The sequence below is a fragment of the Antechinus flavipes genome, chromosome 4, assembly GCF_016432865.1.
Source record: "Antechinus flavipes isolate AdamAnt ecotype Samford, QLD, Australia chromosome 4, AdamAnt_v2, whole genome shotgun sequence".
Classification (NCBI taxonomy): domain Eukaryota; kingdom Metazoa; phylum Chordata; class Mammalia; order Dasyuromorphia; family Dasyuridae; genus Antechinus; species Antechinus flavipes.
The window spans coordinates 196,321,100-196,343,060 of NC_067401.1; the positions used below are offsets into that span (position 1 = coordinate 196,321,100).

At 35.6% G+C, this 21,961-nt stretch overlaps 1 protein-coding gene across 1 annotated transcript; it reads right to left on the reverse strand.

The window, feature by feature from the left end:
* Nucleotides 1–847: 847 nt before the first annotated feature.
* PPIL1 (peptidylprolyl isomerase like 1) lies at nucleotides 848–21,463 on the reverse strand. Its single transcript, XM_051996753.1, has 4 exons — nucleotides 21,313–21,463; nucleotides 13,118–13,272; nucleotides 2,055–2,123; nucleotides 848–1,432 (listed from the first exon to the last, which is right to left on the reverse strand). The coding sequence occupies exons 1-4, from the start codon at nucleotides 21,366–21,368 to the stop codon at nucleotides 1,212–1,214; spliced, it is 501 nt and encodes a 166-aa protein (XP_051852713.1). The 5' UTR covers nucleotides 21,369–21,463; the 3' UTR covers nucleotides 848–1,211.
* Between the last annotated feature and the right edge of the window lie 498 nt (nucleotides 21,464–21,961).

Genomic DNA, 21,961 nt, shown 5'->3' on the forward strand with positions numbered 1-21,961 from the left:
TTCAGACAAACGTGAGAAGACTCATTTGAATTGTGACATCAGTAGATCCGAGAAAACAACATGTTCAATGACTATAATGATGTCAATGGAAAGAATACAGGCCAACTGAGTGCTGTATAATTGTTATAACCAAACCTAGACTCAAGGAGATGAGAAATGCAGCTCTCTTCCTTTCAGAGATGAAGGCACTCAACAGTGTGAAACACCAACTATCCCATCATGATTGATAGTTTGGTTAAATTTGATGAATTTTTTTTTTTTTTTTTTGCTTTTTGCTTTTTTACTCTTAGTTACAAAGAATTGCTGTCAGGAGTGAGGAAAAAAACATCCAGAAATAAAGGTGACATTTAAAAAAAAAAAAAAGAGAAGAGAATCTACAGTTTGCCATTATCATTACTGAAGATCTTATTTCCTTGTTGGAAAATGGGGAAATGTTTTTTTTCCCTGAATGAAATCCTTTTCAAAATTAATCACATTTAAATCTTCCCACCTAACACCCTCAGAGAAATTTGTTTGTTTTCTCTACTGGAAGTATTTTTCCACTTGACAAAAATTCAGTATGATTTCACTAGGAGTGTCTGAATATCTGAAACAATACTGTTTATGCCCAGGATTTCAAAATATGTGTGTGTGTGTAGAAAGGGCTTAAACACAAATATGCATATGTGTTGAGATATATAATAAACATAGATTCCTCTACACACACACACACACACACACACACTCTCACACACACTCTCTCTCTCTCTCTCTCTCTCTCTCTCTCCAAATTCTGTTGCCATTAGTCACCAAAGTTGAGGAGTAGGACTCCTTGGAAAGAAATGTTTAGAATGAACAAGTCCATATGTACCAACATCTCCTGATTCTATTTAATTTTTTTCCCAAATGAATCAGAAGAAACAAAAACAGGAAAGAACAGTTCTGATCAACTGAAGTTACAAGTGTATGTTCAATGTTTTGACATTTATCCTAGGAAAAGAAGTGTCTTGCTAATTAAAACGCACTTTCATCTATAGTCTGTCTGAGACACTGGGCTTATTCTTCAGGAAAAAACTGAAACTACATGTCCAAGTCCAACTCAAGACAAACAGATGAAATGTAGAGATCATTTTGTCCTGATGGACACAGGATACCGAAGAACTGCACAGCTTAGAAGTCTCCAATGAAACTTGCTGGGGCTTGGCATGAATATATCTGCCTAGACTCCACTTTTATCCAGATGGGTAAGCCTTGATAATCTTCACATCATCAACAGGACGGTCCTGGGCATTTGTCTCTACCATGCCCACTCGATTCACCATCCCTATGCCCTGACATACACGGCCAAAAATAGTATGTTTCCCATCAAGCCACTGAGTAGGGGCCAAGGTCACAAAAAATTGGCTGCCATTGGTGTCTGGCCCTGCATTGGCCATTGCAAGAATTCCAGCTCCTAAAAGAGAGAAAAAAGGATAGGAAAGGCATCAATGAATCTCAAAACTGCACAATGGAATTTTTAAAAATCCTAGAAGTCATAGTTTTAATTCTGGTCTTCATTACATTTTGCCTTGTGTTTCAATTTTCCCCTTCCCCTTCCCCCACACCCTTGCAGGGAGATATTAAACTACCTTTCTTCTTTTTTCTTCTGGGGCTCCAGCTCATCCTCATTTTCAGAAGAGTAAGTACTTATCAGGCAAATACATTCAAATTTGCTTTCGTGGCACCTTTTGCCTTTTCTCAAGATGATTAACATATTATCCAGCTTTCATTCCCCACTATCTTACTTCAGCAAATTTGAGCAGTTCCTAAATTTTGACTAATAGCATTATTCAGCAAGTAGAGACCAAAACACCCCATAACAGCTCTTTATATTACTTAGCAGGCCATGAGGAAATGCCTTTTCTCACATCTGCCAATTTTCCTTTAGTGGCATCAGGGCTGAGCAACTGCCAGGCAGACTGGGAGTAATCTTCCAGTCACCTAAAATGGCTGTCTAAAATGACAGCCAAAGGAAGAGCTTTTTAAAATTTAAAATCCACTTCCTAATCCAGGCTCTCTGGTCAGATTATACACACCTGTGAATTTTAACTCAGGGTGAAGTTCATCTTCAAATTGTTTGCCATAGATAGATGCACCACCTCTGCCTGCCCAGGAAGAGAACAAATGAATTAACTATACAGCCTCACAACAGGAAAGGGAGGATCCAAGGTCAAAAGACCTTCACTCAAAAGGAAAGAAAAAAATTAATGACCTATCCAGTCCAAGCTTCTCCTTATAACTCCCCAAGACTTATTTAAAATTATACAGTCCAGCAGAGAAAAGAACCAAATAGCTTTATAACACAAATAAATCAGAGAAACCACAGTGGATTCACTGAATACCACTTCTTGTTATTGAACATCATTATTAACAGCCTGGATAGTAGAATAAAAAAGAGCTTCATCAGAGGGCTCAAGGCAAAGAAGGAATAGGCATAGAAGTAAGCAACAACAAAGAAGATAAGAATAAGCATGTCCTTTGAGTTAAAGTGGTAAAAATCAAATAAAATGTAGTTAATACAAAATAGCTTACAACATCAGCTAACATGATCAATGAAAAACTTTTGCCAAATGGTTGCTGAACACAATGGAATGACTGATGTACAAATTTACATGGTGTTTATCCTTCAAGAGCTTATAATAACTTATAGAAACCTCAGTAAATATAAAAATAATAATAAAGCATCTAAGGGTCCCAGAGGACTATGAGCCATGGCTGCTTTTAATCAGAATGCTACTGTAGCATGAAGATATATGATATAAAAGAACCACAAGGATGTTGTGTGTACCACATGATATATACTTGGTATGGTTTTACTCTTATTATATCTAGCTTTGACCTTCAAAGACACCATTCCATTCCATTATAAAAGCTATTTTACTTTTTAAAACAAGCAGGATTTACAACAGCAAAGACAACTTTGAGAGACTTTCTGAACAATATTCCCCAAGACTTATGTTGAAACATGCTACCCAACTTCTGACAGAGAGAGAGAGAGAGAGAGAGAGAGAGAGAGAGAGAGAGAGAGAGAGAGAGAGAGTAGATGGGGGTACCAAATGAGACATTTAAAATTAATTTTTAAAAAGAAAGTACAAAACACTAAAACAAGCAGGATTTGTAGCAACACGTCAGAAAAATAAATGATCCCAACAATATTCTTACTACTCCCATTGAGGGGTGAGGAAAATCAAATGTAGGGGGCAAGATTGAAAAGATTGAAATTGAAAAGTAAATTCTAAAAGTTCATTGCAAAAAAAAAAAGTTTGTACAAAAATCAATAGTATCAAAAATCAAGTCAACAGGAAGATTTAACTTGATATATCTTTTTTTTTTTTCCTGAGGCAATTGGGGTTAAGTGATTTGCCTAAGGACACATAGCTAGGAAATGTTAAGTGTATGGCGATAAATTTGAACTCAGGTCCTCCTTACTCCAGGGCTGATGCTCTATCCATTGCACCACCTAGCTGCCCCTGTATAACGCTATCTTAACATGGTTAAATAGAAATAAATTATTTAGCAAGTCAATCAGTCAAAAACATTTATTGTGTGCTTATTGTTTCACTGTTGTTCAAACATTTCAGTCATGCCCAACTTTGTGACTGTATTTGAAGTTTTTTTTTCCTTCTCCAGCTCATTTTACAGATAAGGAAACTGAAGCAAACAGGGTTAAATGACTTGTCCAGGATCACACAACTAGTAAATGTCTGAGGCTACATTTGAACTCAGGAAGAGAGTCCTCCTGACTTCAAAACTGGCATTCTATCCAGTGTGCCACCTAGCTTGCCCATATAGCCTTATACAAGGTCCTTTGAGAGGAAACACAATCTAATGGTACTATGCTTTCCCTAAAAAAATTTTTTTGTTAAAGAATTAAATGGAAAGGGGAAGGATCTTCTTTCTCCCTGGCCCCAGGTCACTCACAATTCATTTAAGCTTCTAAGAATCTTCTGGAGAAATAAGCATCTCGAGCGCTCTTCTCTCTTAACCCTCCTGCAAAAATCCCTTCCACTCTTCTGGCTATTAACTGACTGACCTCCATCCTAACCCCACTTTTGTGAACGAACCCTAAATACTCTCTTCTCTTCCCAAGAAGAGCCCATCCAAAGCCTTACGCCTCAAGTGGTTAAGCAACCACTTGGATAAGCAGGAAATCATCTTTCTAGTAAAACAGTAGATTTCCACTTATTTGCCTGTAAATTCAATGCATCCTAAGTTCCTCTAGGTCACATCATTTGTCATCCCACTACACATATCCTCCAGACATCTGACCTGCCCCTGGCCTTTTCTATCTGCCTTGCTATAGTTCCCTCAGGATTTCTAGGTCTTTTCTTCTAGCCTAAAACTAAACTAACTTTTTTTTTTTTTGGAGAATTTGAACTTTCTTATAAATGATATCTTCTCCAATTAGAGCACATATTCTTGAGAACAGGGGCTGATCCATTTTTTTGTTTTTTGGAGAGGGGAGGGTTAATTTTTTTTAAGCATTCTTTTATTTTTACATTATGAGTTCCAAATTCTCTCCTTCCCTCCCATCCCTATACCACCCACTAAGAAGACAAGCAAAATGGCATAATCATATATGTAAAATCATACAAAAATTTCTTTATTAGCCATATCATAAGTATGTATGTGTATGGGAGAGAGACAGACAGACAAGGGGAGGGGCAGAAATAGGACCAAAAAAAATTATATGCAAATTTGTATTCGGTTCATCAATTTCTCTCTTACGACAGCATTTTTAAAATTCTCGTCTGGAATTGTCTGATCACCATATTGATCAGATCAGAGTAGTCAAGTTTTTCAATGTTGATCATCATTACATTGCTATCAGTGTGTACAATCATATCCCATTTCTCACTTCACTTTGTATCAGGTTTTTCAATGTTTTCTTCTGAAACCACCCCCTCATCATTTCTTACAGCATAATAGTATTCAATCATATGCCACAACTTCTTTAAACCTTCCCAAAATGATGAGCATCCCCTCAATTTCCAATTATTTATTACTACAAAAGAATATCAGTGTTTTTATAATATAGGTCCTTTTCCTTTTATCTCTCTGGGTTACAGATCCAGGAGCAGTATTGCTGAATCAAAGGATATACCTAGTTTTATAGTCCTTTTGGCATAGTTTCAAATTGTTCTCTAAAATGACCAAATAAGTTAACAGTTTATTAGGGTACTTAGTTTCCTTCATCATTATTGAAAGGTTTTAGGTGTTTTTTGTTTACTCATTTTCCAGCCTATTTCTTCCCTTCAAACTTTATGTTAAAATTGGACTCTGGAGGCAGCTGGATGGCACAGTAGATAAAGCACCAACCCTGAAGTTTATTCATGCTGTTGTTTTCAGAGCTAGTTTTGGGGGTTTTCAATTTTTGGTATTTCTGAGGTGGTGTAATATAAGACAAGGTATGGTCCCTGCTCTCCTGGTCTGCACTCAGATCTTTAACCAGGAAGGATTTCTGCTTTCTGTAGCCACAAGCAGTGGCACTCCTCTCTGCCTCAGAACTGCAACTAGGGTCCCTACTCTCTTAGAATGACTACAGGCATTCCTCCCTGCCCTGGAACTGCTTATGGGCAATAGTATTGCCAATCAAAACCAGCGTGTACTCAGGGCCAGCATAGAGTCCCCTGTGATCTCTTTTTGACCAGTTATCTGATCCTCAGTCTCAAAGAGCTCCCAAAGCTGCTGTTGCCCCCTTCAAGAAACACAGCAGTACTCCCCACATCCATACAATGCAGACAGGCTTTTATCCCAATGTCACAGACCTCTCCTGATGTCTTTTAGATCAAAATTCGGAAGCATTATTTTAAAGCTATTTGGAAGGGAATACTGGGAGAGTTCAGTTGGGTCGCTGCTTCTATCCTGCCATCTTGGCTTTACCTGAATCACTTTTCTACTTAAACCCTAGCACTTAACATAGACCTTGATATATAATAAGTGTTTAATAAAGGCTTTTTCATTCATTCATTCATTCATTGACCAGTCAGCTTCTAAGTGTGAATCTATTCCTACTCTTGATGCCCTATCTAAGCACAGTGATTTTAGTCCAATGACTCTTTTACCTTGCATTAGTCATTAACAAAAACAAAGAATCCTTCCAATTTTCCAGGTCACATAAGCAGTTTCCATCCTGACAAAGAAGTGTTACATTTGAATCCTAGTTATCTGTTTTCCTACCTCTACTACAGCCACCATTTCCAGAGGTCCTTCCTTTGTGTTCATTTCTCTTTCCTTTCCTCACTTTCCCCACATACTCAAGATGTCTTAACAGTCTATTCCTAGGATTTATTTATGTGGAAAAAGAAGTATATACACAAATTCAGATATAATGCAGAAAGGAAAAAAATTTTGCATAAAAGAAAAGATCCAGACTAGGTATCCAGAACCAAAGTTCTCTCAGACTGGCACTCATTATTTCCTTCTGAAGTAGGAATGGCACGAGTTTTTAAATCTATTTAGCCTATTCTTCCAGGATCTCAGGAAGCCACCTGATGAGTTTGGATGGCAGATTTTGAACACTCCATCCATAATACTATGATACCAACTTAGATGATTGTCTATCCTTGACCATGACACTAAAGGACAAAAAATAAAAACTGGTATTTCAAATAAGATGCCCTCAACGTTCAAAGAAATTGACCCATTCTTAACACAGCTCATTCACTTCCAAAGTTTCAGCTATTATCTCTCTAATGACAAATTTGAAGTTTGTATCTACAGGCTACTTTGAAGGTATCAGCTTCCCACAGTACAGCTCCCCTTAAAGTGCTAAGTTTGGTAGAGCAGCAATACAATAACTAAAATTAGCCTCACTATCTTTAAACCAGCTCCACGACCCCATCTCCATATTTTCCTATATCAATCCCTCAGATTTAAAACTTCATTTAGCTCCTACACTCTTTCCTATACGTATCATACACAACCAGTCACTAGTCCATTCTATCCTTTTTTTCACAAGCCAACTTGAATCTTCCTCTCTATTCTCACTGCTCCCACTCTTCCTTGCCTCTAGTTTCTTCTTATTCCCCATCACCAATTCACTGCACACAACATTGCTGAATTAATATTCTTAAAACATTTCTTTTATCATACTACTTCCTGGTCCAGAAACCAAAATAACCTCCCAGCTCAAATCCAAAATTCTTAGTCTGAAAGTCAAAGACTTCCATTAACTGCTTCAATCTTATCTCCCAAATATAACATCAATTGCTCTAGTTGAATTGACCTTATCATTCCTTATGCATATCATGGTCTCTTCTGCTTCTCCAGCCCTTATCTTGGCCTCCAGTTAATCCAAATTTTATCATTTCTTCAGTTCACAGCTCATTGACTCCATGAAGCCTTTATAAGCTAACCCCCTAGTACAATCTATCCCTTACTAAAAATTCGTTGAAATGGCATAAGTTTAACCTATATTGGATTGCTTATTGTCTGGGGAGAAAGGGGGAGGAAAAGAGGAAGAAAAATTTGGAACACAAAGTTTTGCAAAGGTGAATGTTGAAAACTATCTTTGCATGTATTTGGAAAAATTAAATACTATTTAAAAAAAAAACAACTACAAACTTCTTCAACTCTCTTCTTAATAGAGTCTATGAAATCATATTAGATTTTTTTTAGTATGTCTCAGCTCTTCAACTAGATTAAACCCTAAAGGAAGGAACCATGGCATCCATTTCTTCTTAGAGAAGTGGACATGACTCACTCTGTTACAGCATTTTAAGGTTTAGAAACATTTTTTAACTTAACAACCTTGTGAGGCTGGCTGTTGGTTGTTATACAAGTATTTTAATGTCCATTTTACAGATAAAGAAGCTGGGGCCCAGAAGTAAAGTGACTTGCCTTTGGTCAAACAATTACTAGGTGTCAGTGCTAGTCCAAATTTCTTGATTTCAAGTCTCATGCCCTTTTTATTACAAAATGATGTTTCTGTACTTAATTATATTCATTCAACAAACAAATTTAAGGATGAATAATTTGTAAAAAGATAAGACTGGGTGGAAGTTTTTTGAAACATTAAAAGTGACATTTTAAAAGTTAACCGTCTACAAGTGGCTAATTGAAATTGTTTAACTAGCTATATTCCATAAAAGAATAAACATAGAGAAAGGAATAAAGATTCCAGGACTAGCTTTAAAGAATGGAAATGAATAATGGTCAGAATGAGTTGGAGATAAATCAACAGAAACAAATAAGCATTCAGAAAGATAGGAAAAGATTTCTAGTTTATTGCCATTAAATGCTTTTTGATGGTTTTAGACAGTATTAGTAAGATCAAATGTGAAACAAAGATGCCCACTGTCATCAATAGTACTCAATATCATATTGAAAATCCTAGCCATAGCAACAAGAAAAGAAAAAGAAATAAAATGAATCATAAGGTAATAAAATTATCTCTTTTTACAGATGGTATGATGATATTCTTGGAAAATCTCAAAAATTCAACTAAAATATCATTTGAAACAATTTTAGCAAAGTAGCAAGATATAAAGTAAATCCAAAATAATTCCAGACAGTATAAAATACTAGGGAGTACACCTGCCAAAACAACCCAGGACCTATATAAACAAAATTATTTTTTTTAAAAACCCACCTTTTTATACAAGAAAAATCAATTTAAATAATTAGAGAAATAGTCATTGTTCATGGGTAGGCCGGGCCAATGTGATCAAAATGACAATTTTACCCAAATGAATTAATATGTTCAACACCATCCCAATTGAATTACCAATTTTTTATAAATTATAGTATATGTTATGGAATATTATTGTTCTGTAAGAAACGACCAGTAGGATGATTTCAGAGAGGATTAGAAAGACATACATGAACTAATGCTAAGTGAAATGAGCAGAACCAGGAATCATTATACACAGCAACAACAAGACTATACAACGATCAATTCTGATGGACATGGCTGTCTTCAATAATGAGATGAGATTCAAACCAATTTCACTTGTTCAGTGATGAAGAGAGCCATCTACACCCAGGGAGAAAACTGTGGAAACAGAGTGTGGACCTATATCCTTTGATCCAGCAATACCACAACTAGGTCTATTTTTATAGATGATTAGGGGAAAAAATCTGTATGTTCTAAAATATTTAAGCAACTCTCTTTGTGGCAGCAAAGAATTGGAAATTGTACAGAAGTCCATCAATTGAGGAATGACTGAATAAGTTGTGGAATGATTATGACAGAATACTACTGTGCTATTAAAAATAGTGGGTTTTTTTTTCCCTTTTGGTCTGATTTTTCTTGAATAACATGATAACTATGGATATATGTTTAAAAGAACTGTACATATTTAACCTAAAAAAAAAGTGGTGATCATAAAGAGGGATAAAAATAAAATATTTACCTGTATGAAAAAGAAGAGATTATTTATCATAACTGACACAGAAACCTTATAAATCATTAATGTTTGTTTTTTCAAGAAGAGAGTTGGGAGGCAATAGATATGGCAAGTACCAAATGATATTATAAAAATTAAATACTATTTAAAAAAAAAACAACTACAAACTTCTTCAACTCTCTTCTTAATAGAGTCTATGAAATCATATTAGATTTTTTTTAGTATGTCTCAGCTCTTCAACTAGATTAAACCCTAAAGGAAGGAACCATGGCATCCATTTCTTCTTAGAGAAGTGGACATGACTCACTCTGTTACAGCATTTTAAGGTTTACAAACATTTTTTAACTTAACAACCTTGTGAGGCTGGCTGTTGGTTGTTATACAAGTATTTTAATGTCCATTTTACAGATAAAGAAGCTGGGGCCCAGAAGTAAAGCCTTTGGTCAAACAATTACTAGGTGTCAGTGCTAGTCCAAATTTCTTGATTTCAAGTCTCATGCCCTTTTTATTACAAAATGATGTTTCTGTACTTAATTATATTCATTCAACAAACAAATTTAAGGATGAATAATTTGTAAAAAGATAAGACTGGGTGGAAGTTTTTTGAAACATTAAAAGTGACATTTTAAAAGTTAACCGTCTACAAGTGGCTAATTGAAATTGTTTAACTAGCTATATTCCATAAAAGAATAAACATAGAGAAAGGAATAAAGATTCCAGGACTAGCTTTAAAGAATGGAAATGAATAATGGTCAGAATGAGTTGGAGATAAATCAACAGAAACAAATAAGCATTCAGAAAGATAGGAAAAGATTTCTAGTTTATTGCCATTAAATGCTTTTTGATGGTTTTAGACAGTATTAGTAAGATCAAATGTGAAACAAAGATGCCCACTGTCATCAATAGTACTCAATATCATATTGAAAATCCTAGCCATAGCAACAAGAAAAGAAAAAGAAATAAAATGAATCATAAGGTAATAAAATTATCTCTTTTTACAGATGGTATGATGATATTCTTGGAAAATCTCAAAAATTCAACTAAAATATCATTTGAAACAATTTTAGCAAAGTAGCAAGATATAAAGTAAATCCAAAATAATTCCAGACAGTATAAAATACTAGGGAGTACACCTGCCAAAACAACCCAGGAACTATATAAACAAAATTATTTTTTTTAAAAACCCACCTTTTTATACAAGAAAAATCAATTTAAATAATTAGAGAAATAGTCATTGTTCATGGGTAGGCTGGGACAATGTGATCAAAATGACAATTTTACCCAAATGAATTAATATGTTCAACACCATCCCAATTGAATTACCAATTTTTTATAAATTATAGTATATGTTATGGAATATTATTGTTCTGTAAGAAACGACCAGTAGGATGATTTCAGAGAGGATTAGAAAGACATACATGAACTAATGCTAAGTGAAATGAGCAGAACCAGGAATCATTATACACAGCAACAACAAGACTATACAACGATCAATTCTGATGGACATGGCTGTCTTCAATAATGAGATGAGATTCAAACCAATTTCACTTGTTCAGTGATGAAGAGAGCCATCTACACCCAGGGAGAAAACTGTGGAAACAGAGTGTGGACCTATATCCTTTGATCCAGCAATACCACAACTAGGTCTATTTTTATAGATTAGGGGAAAAAATCTGTATGTTCTAAAATATTTAAGCAACTCTCTTTGTGGCAGCAAAGAATTGGAAATTGTACAGAAGTCCATCAATTGAGGAATGACTGAATAAGTTGTGGAATGATTATGACAGAATACTACTGTGCTATTAAAAATAGTGGGTTTTTTTCCCTTTTGGTCTGATTTTTCTTGAATAACATGATAACTATGGATATATGTTTAAAAGAACTGTACATATTTAACCTAAAAAAAAAGTGGTGATCATAAAGAGGGATAAAAATAAAATATTTACCTGTATGAAAAAGAAGAGATTATTTATCATAACTGACAAAGAAACCTTATAAATCATTAATGTTTGTTTTTTCAAGAAGAGAGTTGGGAGGCAATAGATATGGCAAGTACCAAATGATATTATAAAAATAAAATTGATATTTCAGCATTGAGAAAATAACAAAAAAAAAAAGAAATGATGAGCTCAATTATTTGAGAAAAACATGTAAAGATATGCATGAAATAATGAAGAGCAAAATGAGCAGAACTAAGAAAATATTGTATACAGTAACATCAATACCATTTTAAGAATGACTTTGAACGATTAAGGCATCTGACTATTGTAAATATCCAAATGAATTATAAAGGGCATATGAAGGCATTATCTACCTTTAGCGAAATAACTGATAAATAGAAAATAATCATCTTTTTTATTGTACCATGTTATGGAAATGCATGTTTTATTCCATAAATTAAAAATAAAAAGAAATTTTAGAAAGGATAAAGAGATAGATTTGAAAAAGACTAGCCAAGGGGTATCTAGATGGCACAGTGGATAGAACACCAGCCCTAAAGTCAGGAGGACCTGAGTTCATATTGGTCTCAGACACTCAATACTTCCTAGCTGTGTGACCCTGGACAAGTCACTTAACCCCAATTGCCTCAGCAAAAAAAAAAAAAAAAAAGCAACCAACCAAATGAAAAAGACTAGCTAAGAATCTTAAGAGAGAAGAGAATTTAAAGGAAGAAGGGTAGGGCAATAAAGAGAAATGAAAAGGTATAAAAGCTGAGAAAAGATGACTTGGTGTTGGCTAAAGAAAGTCACTGGCCTCTGAGAAAAATGTTCTGGTAGAACTGTGAACAAACTTGTCAGGAAGAGAGTAACAATAGAACAGATTAAGGTAAATAAAAAATGAGATAGGTAAAGATTTTTTTTAAAGTCTCCTACAAAGGGATAACAAATATATTTTAAAACTGAAGAGTAAGAACAAGGAGGGGAAAAGTAAAGATACTCAAGAGGGAAGGGATGAAGAGAGAACCAAGGCTTTCACGTCAAGCTGACTTGGACTAGAATCAAAATTGCTCACCAGTGCCATCAACAAAGGTCTACATACATTTCCAAACCTTTCCAAAAATTTAATAGACCATGCTGAACAGAACTAAGAGTAAGCCAAATAGGTAGTCATCTAAGTCAAAACAAAGAAGAGCACAATGAGGAACATTTCAATTTTCTTTTTATTAATGCATATATTTTTAGTGCCAGAAAATTCTATTTCCCACAGCACTTAAGGTATTTATTTTATGATAATTACATGTGTTACAGTGAATACAAAAAGCTTCTAATAGCCAGCAGCACAAGGCAACTTATCTAGAGTATTCAAATACTTGTCTTGACTCTGGTCACAAAAATATTTTTGGTTTTGGTTGGGTGGAATATCTCAAATGAGTCTTCTGTAATATTTTAAGTCTTTTCAGAGGACATACGACTACTTTTAATCATAGCATCTTATTTGTCTGAGGACTACATCGAGAAACTGATGTCAGTTCTGGTTCTAAAGTGATTTTTTTTTTTTTTTTGGCTGAGGCAATTGGGATAAGTGACTTGCCCAGGGTCACACAGCCAGGAAGTGTTAAGTGTCTGAGGTCACATTGGAACTCTGGTCCTCCTGACTTCAGGGCTGGTGCTCTATCCACTGCGCCACCTAGCTGCTCCTAAAGTAATTCTAAGGCATAGGGGAATATAAGTCATAGAAACAACAAAATCACTAAAGAAATGGAATAAAAACCCATTGCCTCCATGTGACAAGATTAGTTTTGGCCATACCTGTTCCTGTAGGATCACCACCTTGGACCATGAAGTCTTTGATGATCCTATGAAACTTGGTGCCATTGTAGTAACCACGTCGAGCCAACTCTGCAAAGTTCTTACACGTCTTAGGAGCGTGTTTCCAATACAATTCCAGCACAACGGTCCCCATGCTACAAGATGGAAGGACAGCAAGAGTCAAGACTATGACTACTGCAGTTCTAATTCATACCTAGCATACTGACAATGCCTGGGAAGAAATTACTAGTGGATTTCATACTTGGCAAAAGAATGGTTTTAATTTCTACTAACACAAAAAAGCACACTTTATTTTGGCAAAGCAAACAGCTAAAACATCAAACAAGAGGTGATTCACAATTCTGATATATACACATATAACAACATATGATTTCTTCTCTAAAGATTCAAAAGCATGTATATACATGCTTACTTTTAGGCACAAATGTATGATCATAATCCAAGGATTTAAACTATTCAATTAACTACATCTTCTTCTGGTACTCAAATCATAAGAGTGATCAGTAAAGGTTTCATGGAGAATTGGATTTGTACTGGATTTTGAAAGATGAGTAGGATTCAGGTAAGAGAGTGACTCAGAAGAGACGGTCATGGATTTTCAAAGGTCAAACCAGTTGAATCCAAGCTTTAGCAGGTTCAATCAAACTCAAAATTTTTCAAGTATGGTTCTAGTGGCAAACTGAAGACTCAACCCCATTATATAAGAGCATCACTACTAGGCTGGTCACAAGATATTGAATTCCTTGGTCATGGTGGCTCATTAAAAAGAGAAGAATACAGAATAGTCTCCATCACTTTATTGACTGTCCTGTCTCTATAAGAATGACAACAGAGTGATAGAAAATGGGTCAAAAGTACTAAGAACCAGTTTCTAAGACCAGCTATAAACATCAAATTAACTGCTGACACTTTAAATGTAAAATGCTTGTCCACTAATCAAATGTCCTTATTATTATAGCAACTGAACAACATAAGATATCAAAATTTCTACTAGATGAAAAAGCAGAATAAAAGTGCAGATAAATAAAAGGTTAGTCTAAGAGCCCCTAGGAGAGGCAAATTAAAGGATAGATTTGGTTTTATCATACTCTGAATTTCCAAGACTGATTCAGACAAGCTATTGATACTAAAAAATAAAAATGGATATTTCATAGAATCATAGATTTAGAGCTAGAAGGGTCTTCCTGATCTAATCTTGTCCAATTGGACTAAAGCCTAGAGAAGAAAAGAAATCAACTGCTCTATTAAAAAAACAAAAAGTTTAATTGTAAAGCAATAAGCACAGTGAGGAGGGGGGAAAAGCACAGAAACTATTTCAGTTGGCAAATATTTAATCTTTTGTACAAAGTGAAGATATAACAATAAACAAGGGCAACTACAAATTCACTTGCAAAACTTGTCAGAGGAGTATAATGTTAAATTACAAGCAGCATTACCTCACGAAATATGAAGAGTAGCAGAAGGGAAAATGAATCTACAAGAAACTTGATGTTTCCACAAGAAACCAAGTACATTTCTAGATGAAAGTGGTTACAACATGCAAAAAAAGTTTCTATAAATAATTTAAATGATCATTAATGATAGAACTATCACATTTGGACTCATACATTCAGTTCTAAATGAAAGGAAGTCCACACAGATAGCTTCTCTCCATCATCACAGATCCCTAGAAGATAGAGGCCCCAAACAATATTTATGGTAGCAAAATTTCACTTTCAGATCCCCGAATTCCAGTGATTGAGTTATCATCTCCTGGAGCAAAAATTTCCCCTTTTCTTAATATCTCTTCCCATTCTCTCATCCCCATTCCTTCAGTGTCTTCTGTATCTTTCATCCACTGCCTTCTTTTTAACAAACTCCATTTTTTTGTGCTTACAGAATCTAGCTCTCTCCAGAAGACACTGAATACCCGCCACATTCTCCAAGGATGTTGCTCAAAGAGTTGGCATACTCCTTATTCCCCAATGTCACTTCCAGACTAATATCATTATCCAGGATCTTTTCCTCCTTTGGGATTCACTCCATTCTTCTCTATCATCTAGTCAAAATCCTCGCTATTGTGATCTATTGAACTTCTTTCAACTCTCCCTTCTTTCTAACTTAATTCAGAATCTATCAAATGAAAAAAAAAAAAAAAAAAAAAAAAAAAAAACCACGCTGGTTTCCAAATCCATTAACTTCAACATTTATAATCTAAAGCTTTACTCTTCCTCAGTCACCAAAAGGGATGATCATGTCTATGACTTCATCATTATCCATCACTATTCTTCTATGATTCTGAACTTGAGAAATTACCATCTCTGAAGATCATCTCCTGTCCTTCATTCTCACCACATACTTCCATACTCTCATTCCTGTTCACCTACTGCCTATTCACCTATTCACAAAAAAACAGGCTATCCACAGTGAAATTCTTCTTCCTTACTCCATACTTCAAAATCTTTCTATCATTACTTCTCCTCTCCCTCCTTTATACCTCTTTTTAAGATGTCCTTCTACCTATGCCCTGAAGCCCAGAAACCCCCCAAAACTGAATCTTCTTCATCTTCAATCTCTAGCTACTGTATTCCCCTCCCATTTCCATTGAGATCTATAACTGATTCACATATAAAGATGCTCTTTTTCACTGCCAGGCTCCTTAAAAAAAAAAAAATCTAGATTTGATGTCCCTTCCCCCTACTTCCTCCTTTCCCAATAATTTCTCAACCCTTTGCAATCTGGGTTTTGACTTCACCACTAGACAGAAATGAGTCTCCACAAGAATATCCTCACAACAATGTCCTCCCAACAGTCTCTTTACTGCTAAATCTAATAGCATTTTTGAAGTCCCCATGGTCTTTGACCTCTCTAGCTATCCCTTGCTCTTTTACATTATTGTATTCCTTAAATTTCATAATACTGCTCTCTTATGGTTCTTCTTTCCTGTAAAACTACTAATTCTCAGTTTCCTTTGTTAATAATTACCATTCACTTCTTGGGCTTTTAGTGTAAATATTCAGCACTCAGTCTTGGGTCTCCTTATTTCAACACACAGGTGTGAAGGATAACCAGTTCCCAGGAAGTGAATTATCATATCTCTACAGATAATAACTAAATCTACAGATTAGTGGCTAATCTCATTCTCTCTCAAACTATTACTAGAAATCTCTATTTAGATATCCAGTTATTACAGTTGTTCGGTTGCATTTCAGTGATGTCCAACCCCCATTTGAGGTTTTCTACACAGATACTGAAGTGGCTTGTCATTTTCTTCTTCAGCTCATTTTACAGATGAGAAAACTGAGATAAACAAGGTTAAATGACTCACTACGGTCACACAGCTAAGAAGTGTCTAAGGACAAATTCTGAATTCAGCTTGGCTTTTAATGTCCTTCATATTATGGTGTCTAGCCTACCTTCCTGAACTTATTTCAAATTACTCCCTCTCACACATTCTAAATGCCCAAAAAAAAAAAAAAAAAAAAAAAAGCTTGACTTACTTGCTGTTTCCCAAGCTTAATGCATTACTCTCATTTCCATGCATACATACAAACCATCCCCCCTACCTGGAACACCCTCCCTCTTCATCTCTACCTTTCAAAATCCCACTCCTATATGAAACATTTCCTTATCCTCCTAGCATTAGTGCTTCCTCTTCCTCAATTTTTCTCGTATTTTTTGGTGTATATGTTGTATCTTCCAACAGAATGCTCCTCCATGGTAGAAACCATCACAATGTCTTTTGCGCACAGTGACTTAATAAATATGCATGGTACACTGAATTGGCCATTTAATAAAGAGGAAGACAAGGATGGGCAGCTGGACTAGTCCAAGTAAACATAAAGAAATACAGATGGGAAACAATAAAATTTTGAAAGCAATAAAGAAGAAATTTAAGATACTTGGATATTTGAAATTCAATATACAGATATTTTCAAAAGAAGGAAATATAATGAATTGTGGAAATTGCAATATTACAGAAAAAAGACATTGGAAAAAGCATCAATAACTATTAACCCATATACCTACTTCACTATCTCTCTAAGTGTCATACAAATGGCTAAAAAAAAGTATTCTTGATTAAAATAATGAGCTAGAAACCACTAGACTTCAACAAACTATTTTCTTTTCTTTTTTAAAAAGACAAAATTCACCCAGATTATAAGTGCAGAAGCAATTCATGGGCTCAGTCTCACTCTGTTCATCTTGGAAACTTTGATCTGCTCTATTTCCAACCTGTGTGGCTTCATCCTACTTTGGTAATCTGGTCCACAGAAGCTCAATATATTAATGCTGAACTTAGTTTGGACACCCCATTGCCTTAGTACACTGCAACTCATAACTCCTGGGATTCAAATGATCTTAAATAAGTCTTAAGACTCCTTAATAACAGAAATTACATTTTCTACATTAGATTTTCACAGCTACATAACTAAAAAGTAGAGAGAAGACAAGTATCTACAGTATTTAGCTATTTAGCTCTTGATTTTTTTAAAACAAGTTTACTGCAGTAGAGCACAAAATGCTGTTTTTAAGGCTCTCTTCCAATGAGAAGTTTCTCATTCATCACCTGAGATTAAAAAAAGAGGTTGTTATACAATGAAAAAGGTAGTGAATTTGTAGTCAAGAGAACATGAATTCAAATCACAGTTCTGTCATGCCCTATCAGTGTTACTTAACCACTATGGGCACCTCATCTGTAAAATAGTTAAACTAGAAATTATCTAATATTTTTTCCAATTCCAAATATATATGATTATCTGATAAAATTCCTATAAATATAACCACAGATCAATAATCTTTTGACTTTTTATAGAAAATAGTATAAAATTAGCAAAACATTTGCATAAAGGGTCTGTCACTGCTGTGAGGGATGTCCTAGGCAATCCAAATGAAAGATTTCTTTCAGATGGCAAGGTCTTCCACAACTCCATGTTAAAAGTGACATTACGTTCAAAGTTCCATACTAGAGATTCCTCAAACAGACTAAACATTTCAAAGCAATCTAATAATAAACAAAGGAAAAAGACTGCCTATTGTCTAAACCAGATGTCAAACTCAAAATGTTAATTTTTGGTTTTCTAAGTCAATATGCAACTAGATCTTGATTTGAATTTGAAACTACCAGTCTAAAATGTGTCATAAAGTTGGATATGTAGTCTATAGAGTTAGTACACCATCACATTTATCTTAGACAGCCATTGCAAATGGACATTAAGCCAAGTCCAAAACCAATCAGGAAGGAAAAAAATGAGATAACTTTGTTTGGGCAAATTGTGCAGCGTTTCCAAGGATAATATCTACTCTCTAAGGCAAAAATCCATCTATTTAACACTAGCATTCTTTTTTTGGTCTGTTTGTTTATTTTTTAATATACATTGCTTTATGAATCATGTTGGGAAAGAACAAAAGGGAAAAACCATGGGAGATGGGAAACAATAAAATTTTGAAAGCAATAAAGAAGAAATTTAAGATACTTGGATATTTGAAATTCAATATACAGATATTTTCAAAAGAAGGAAATATAATGAATTGTGGAAATTGCAATATTACAGAAAAAAGACATTGGAAAAAGCATCAATAACTATTAACCCATATACCTACTTCACTATCTCTCTAAGTGTCATACAAATGGCTAAAAAAAAGTATTCTTGATTAAAATAATGAGCTAGAAACCACTAGACTTCAACAAACTATTTTCTTTTCTTTTTTAAAAAGACAAAATTCACCCAGATTATAAGTGCAGAAGCAATTCATGGGCTCAGTCTCACTCTGTTCATCTTGGAAACTTTGATCTGCTCTATTTCCAACCTGTGTGGCTTCATCCTACTTTGGCAATCTGGTCCACAGAAGCTCAATATATTAATGCTGAACTTTGTTTGGACACCCCATTGCCTTAGTACACTGCAGCTCATAACTCCTGGGATTCAAATGATCTTAAATAAGTCTTAAGACTCCTTAATAACAGAAATTACATTTTCTACATTAGACTTTCACAGCTACGTAACTAAAAAGTAGAGAGAAGACAAGTATCTACAGTATTTAGCTATTTAGCTCTTGATTTTTTTAAAACAAGTTTACTGCAGTAGAGCACAAAATGCTGTTTTTTAAGGCTCTCTTCCAATGAGAAGTTTCTCATTCATCACCTGAGATTAAAAAAAGAGGTGTTATACAATGAAAAAGGTAGTGAATTTGTAGTCAAGAGAACATGAATTCAAATCACAGTTCTGTCATGCCCTATCAGTGTTACTTAACCACTATGGGCACCTCATCTGTAAAATAAAGAGTCAAACTAGAAATTATCTAATATTTTTTCCAATTCCAAATGTATATGATTATCTGATAAAATTCCTATAAATATAACCACAGATCAATAATCTTTTGACTTTGTATACAAAATAGTATAAAATTAGCAAAACATTTGCATAAAGGGTCTGTCACTGCTGTGAGGGATGTCCTAGGCAATCCAAATGAAAGATTTCTTTCAGATGGCAAGGTCTTCCACAACTCCAAGTTAAAAGTGACATTACGTTCAAAGTTCCATACTAGAGATTCCTCAAACAGACTAAACATTTCAAAGCAATCTAATAATCAACAAAAGAAAAAGACTGCCTATTGTCTAAACCAGATGTCAAACTCAAAATGTTAATTTTTGGTTTTCTAAGTCAATATGCAACTAGATCTTGATTTGAATTTGAAACTACCAGTCTAAAATGTGTCATAAAGTTGGATATGTAGTCTATAGAGTTAGTACACCATCACATTTATCTTAGACAGCCATTGCAAATGGACATTAAGCCAAGTCCAAAACCAATCAGGAAGGAAAAAAATGAGATAGCTTTGTTTGGGCAAATTGTGCAGTGTTTCCAAGGATAATATCTACTCTCTAAGGCAAAAATCCATCTATTTAACACTAGCATTCTTTTTTTGGTCTGTTTGTTTATTTTTTAATATACATTGCTTTATGAATCATGTTGGGAAAGAACAAAAGGGAAAAACCATGGGAGAGGGGAAAAAAAAGAACCAGAAAAAAGAACTGAACAAAGCATGTGTTGATTTACATTCAAACTCCATAGTTTTTTTCTGGATGCAGATGGCATTTTCTATCCAAAATCTATTGGTATTGCCTTGGAAACACTAGCATTCTTCTGGTGATACAATACAGCAGCTGATGATGGAACACCACAATCTACAAAGAATGAAACTGTGGGGGACCTAAAGGATATTATAAAAACACATGATACAAACAGGCTGCAGCATATTACCAATAAAGATGTAAAAGACATCAGGAAGAAACTGTGTAACTGAAAAAGGAGATAGGCCAGTAACACTGGGGAGCAAGGTGTCACAGAAGGTCAGACCATGTGATACACTGGTACCCACAAAATGTCAAAAGACTTAGAGGGAAGTCTCCCGTATACTAGAAATAATCATCTTTCTAAGATTTACAGAACACAAACAAGAATCATACATGAAGTGCGGATTGCAGATAGATTGCAATTCCCGCTCTTCCTGTCTCCCCCTCCCCAGTACCACAAAGATGACAGTAGATGCTTTTGTTGAATATGTGCCTTATTTACAATACTAATGTGGCTTCCACTCTGAGATCATAAACTAGCGCTGACAGTAAAGATTTTATAAAGGAATCAATTTCTTTATAATCAAAGTTCCATGCACAATCCATCTGGTCCATTCAAAGCAAAAAACTAGTCTAATTTGTCTTGTTCTTTCCACGTATATGAAAATCCATGTTCGGGGTGTTATGCTTTCCATTAAATGGCTGTTATAGTGAGGCGGAAAACTCCTGCTCCCCTAAATCGCTCACCTCTCGAAGTGAGCACCAACGCAGGGCGGAGGCCCTCGGAAGTGTTCTTGCACTGCCATCCTTAAGATGGAGCCTTGCTATAGAGGGTCTCGAATGCCACCTTAGGAGGTCTGTTACTTTGGGGGAAGTGGGTGAGTCACTGAAGATTTTTAAGACAGGGAACGATTCAGTTCCCCGGACATGGGTGGAAGCTGCGGGGAATGCAGAAGCCAGCGAGCTGGGGAGAGACTCGTCCGGCCTCGTCCAGTTCTCGTGGTCCACTCCATGCGCGCGCGCGCATACGGAGACAGACAGACAGACAGACACACACACACACACACACACACACACACACACACACACACACACACACACACACACACGCCCTCACCTGGTCTCCAGAAACACGTTGGGGGGCTGCCAAGAATCTGGCGGCACTGCGGCCATAGTAAAGCCCGGTTAGCCTCTACTTCCGGCAGAAAGTCTATGGGGGACTCGCCGCCAAAGAGCACACTTCCGGCTTCCACAGTTATAGGACCGGGTACCGGAGAGGAAGAGGCGTAACCCTGTATAAATTACGCTTGTTACCAAGGCCCAGAATTGCTTCCCTGCTCTTTTAGTGCTCTGATTGGTTCAAGTGGGCGTGGGAGGTGGGAAGCTTTTAAGAAATATGTGTGTCTAATGGTTACTCTTCCTTATCAATCAATCAGTCTGTCCAACGACTCATCAGCTTTCCTTTCTCTTCCCCTTCCCACCTCCTCCTTCCTTAAAGTCCTCCTGCCCCACACCCAGGGAGAGGCAGCTGACCCAGAAATGCCGTCGGGGGTCTTTATCTTACATTTTCATTTCCTGCTTTCTATTCTGCTTATTCTTTCGTTCAGTAAATTTCTCCTACGCAGCTGTTTTTAATCTTCATATCCCCAGAGCCTCGCACAGTGCCTGTAGGTAGTAAATGCTCAACCAGTGTTTATTTCATTAAACCGAATTTAAGCCAGAAGAAAGAAAAAGGGAAGGGAACAGAAAGGAAGGGGGAAAAAAAA